The 2,858-nt window shown below is 43.4% G+C and overlaps 1 protein-coding gene across 1 annotated transcript; it reads left to right on the forward strand.

Moving 5' to 3' along the window:
- Window positions 1-1,546: 1,546 nt before the first annotated feature.
- On the forward strand, window positions 1,547-2,365 carry hes2.1 (hes family bHLH transcription factor 2, tandem duplicate 1). The gene is made up of 3 exons (XM_042491150.1): window positions 1,547-1,636; window positions 1,742-1,925; window positions 2,034-2,365. Exons 1-3 carry the CDS (start codon window positions 1,547-1,549, stop codon window positions 2,363-2,365), a joined length of 606 nt encoding a protein of 201 aa, XP_042347084.1.
- The last annotated feature ends 493 nt before the right edge of the window (window positions 2,366-2,858 follow it).

The following is a 2,858-nucleotide window of genomic DNA, read 5'->3' on the forward strand; positions in this document are numbered from 1 at the left end:
CAATTTTATTTTACTTGGTTTGATTTGAAATTAAGCACTATTGCTATAGTCTATAACTGCACCATTGTGTACGCACTGAGACCCAAACCTCCCCCCTCCAAAAAGACAAAAAACGTAGCTGTAGCACAGTGATGGTGAGGGGGCACAAGAACAGGAGCCGGGATGCTGATGGGAGCAGCAGCAGAGTCTTGCAAAACAGAGAGGGGAGGTGTGTGTGTGTGTGTGTGTGTGTGTGTGTGTGTGTGTGTGTGTGTGTGTGTGTGTGTGTGTGTGTGTGTGTGTGTGTGTGTGTGTGTGTGTGTGGAGACGGAAGATGGAAAGAAGGGGGGTTTCCCATCTGTTGCGCGGTTGTGGCGCGTGCCAGACGCGTGAGTCCTACTGTCATCTCACTGCACTGTGTCTGTTTAGTGGTCAGCAGCAGAGATTGACTGAAAGTCTTCGAATTTATATATATATATATATATATATATATATATATATATATATATATACATATAGATAGATAGATAGATAGATAGATAGATAGATAGATTGATTTATATGATTTGATATCGTTTTTTTAGGGATAATAACTTCATATGTCTGTACCTCGTCGTCTTATCGACACAGTGTTAGAGAGACTTGTGCACTGCGTGACTGTTTTTGTATATCTGTATAGCCTATTCACCGCAGACACACACTCCTCTCTGCGCGTGTCTCAGGTTGTCAAGTCTCCCAGTCTCCTCCCCCACTGCTGCAGGTAAACACCGGGTTGTTGATATTGGAAACATGCTGCTGAGGGTCCACAAGCAGATGTTAATCCATATAGCGTGGCTTGGGTATCTGGTTTATTAATTGTAGGAATAGATTGGTTCTGTCACCTCGGGATCACTCATCAGGTTCTGTATGTGTTTTTTTTTAAACTTAATTGTGTCGAGTTGGAAAATGATTTCGTAAGCACAAATAAACGGACTGCATGTATTTACGCTAATGATTTTGATTACTTACTTTTTAACTGCTCATTTATAGTAGGGCATCTTTCATATATCCCATAAACTAAATTAATCTTCTCTTTGGCCGCTCATTTGTTGATATTTTTATGCAAAAATAAACAGGATAATAAACAGAACAATTCTTAATTCAGTAACAAAGCCTGGCGAAACAAGACGCAATCATTACAGTGCAAATTTCCAAAAGTGCAGCTGATAAAATCTAGAAAAAAAACCCAGTATGGCTTATATGTCTGTGCGTAACTGGATCTTGGATGAACGTTAAAGCTTTAAATTTTAAACGCAATAACGCGCAACATAACCTTGAAACTTCGCATACCAGCGGTAGACGCAGAGTCCCACCGGGACCAGATGGCCCAGACGGGAGCTCCGCTCATCTCCCAGAGGCATCACCCCCCCTGTGTCAGACCCCCAGCACAATAGCGTGTGTTCCCTCCCCTCTGACGCTCCGGACCCACATAAATAGGAGGCTCTCCAGCTCGACTGCACACTTCAGCTCAACCGCTCCAAGAGCAAGTATCTCCCCTCAAAAAGCACAGCAACAAGCAGAAAACGACATGAGTCCCAGCATCACTACTGAGGCCAACCAGCCTCTCCCTGCCAGATCCACCGTAGCCCAGAGAAAACAAGCCAACGAACTGAGAAAGGTAAGGGAGAGAGAACTGTGAGCTCTTTAAGTTACTAGATTTTTGTTTCTCATTGGACTCCTTTATAAGAACATCTGACTAACAGGTTTTCATGGTTTCTTCTAGACTCTTAAACCCTTGCTGGAGAAGAGAAGACGTGCTCGTATCAACGACAGTCTCAGTCATTTGAAAAGTCTGATTCTTCCTCTGGTTGGCAAAGACAACGCGCGCTACTCCAAGCTGGAGAAAGCTGATATTCTGGAAATGACCGTCCGTTTCCTCAGAGACCTTCCTTCCACTCCAGTCAAAGGTAAGCATCATCTCTTCAAGTACTTTACGCATTGCGCAAACCATTTTATCTGAGATTGTGGGCAACACATGAAATTCAAGACACTGATCAAATGTCTTCTCTCTCCAGACTCCGCAGACAGTTACAGAGAAGGCTACAAAGCCTGCCTCCAGCGCGTCTCCGCTCTGCTCCCCAAAACGAGCCTGGATCAAGACGCGTGTCAGCGGGTCAACGACTTCGTTCAGCAGTCTATGTCTACCACCGTCACCCCAACCTGCCTGAATTGCTGCGCTCAGAGCTCCAGGACTCTCCCTCAGATCCAACAGAGACTCCTGAGCCTCAAATCCAGCTTCAGCTCCAGACTGGAAAGCCAGTCCCGCAGCAGTAGCAGCGCAGTGGCTCCCAGCAGAGCGCAGCCAGGCCCACAGCCTGTCAGCGCTGCCATGTGGAGACCCTGGTAGAATAGATGGACATTTATCCCATGCATGTTATTTATTTTGCGATGTTATTTATGCTATTTGTATTTCAATAACCGTAGTTTGTAGAATGAGAATTGTTGGAGTTGCTGTACAACAATTTAATTAAGCATTTGGCTCATTTTGCGTCCACTGCCAGAGAGCACGAGCACAGATCTTAAAGAAACAGAAGTCTATGAGCTTTTTAAAATGCAATCCTCTTTGGGGTTTCAAAGATATGGGTTGTAGTCAACACTTTTGTAAAACCCCAAGGGTTATTTTGTGTGAGGTTTGCACGATTGACTTAAAAGTATTTTGGTCTGTGCAAAAGAATAGTCTGTAAACACTATGTGTTAAATAGGATTATTTATTATTCATTGACGTCATGTAAGAAAAAAATGTTTTGTGACTTTTCAAATGTTTTTTCACTGACAAAAGCTTTTCAATAAATGTACATTTCTCTAATATGGTTGTGTTTGATGTTTGATTTCGTGTGTGT

Source organism: Plectropomus leopardus, chromosome 8, assembly GCF_008729295.1.
Source record: "Plectropomus leopardus isolate mb chromosome 8, YSFRI_Pleo_2.0, whole genome shotgun sequence".
NCBI lineage: Eukaryota > Metazoa > Chordata > Actinopteri > Perciformes > Serranidae > Plectropomus > Plectropomus leopardus.

Coding starts and splice junctions, on each gene's coding strand:
- hes2.1 (XM_042491150.1), top strand. CDS start 1,547: ATGAGTCCCAGCATCACTACTGAGGCCAACCAGCCTCTCCCTGCCAGA. Junction 1,637..1,741: donor AAGCCAACGAACTGAGAAAG/GTAAGGGAGAGA, acceptor GGTTTCTTCTAG/ACTCTTAAACCCTTGCTGGA. Junction 1,926..2,033: donor TCCTTCCACTCCAGTCAAAG/GTAAGCATCATC, acceptor TTCTCTCTCCAG/ACTCCGCAGACAGTTACAGA.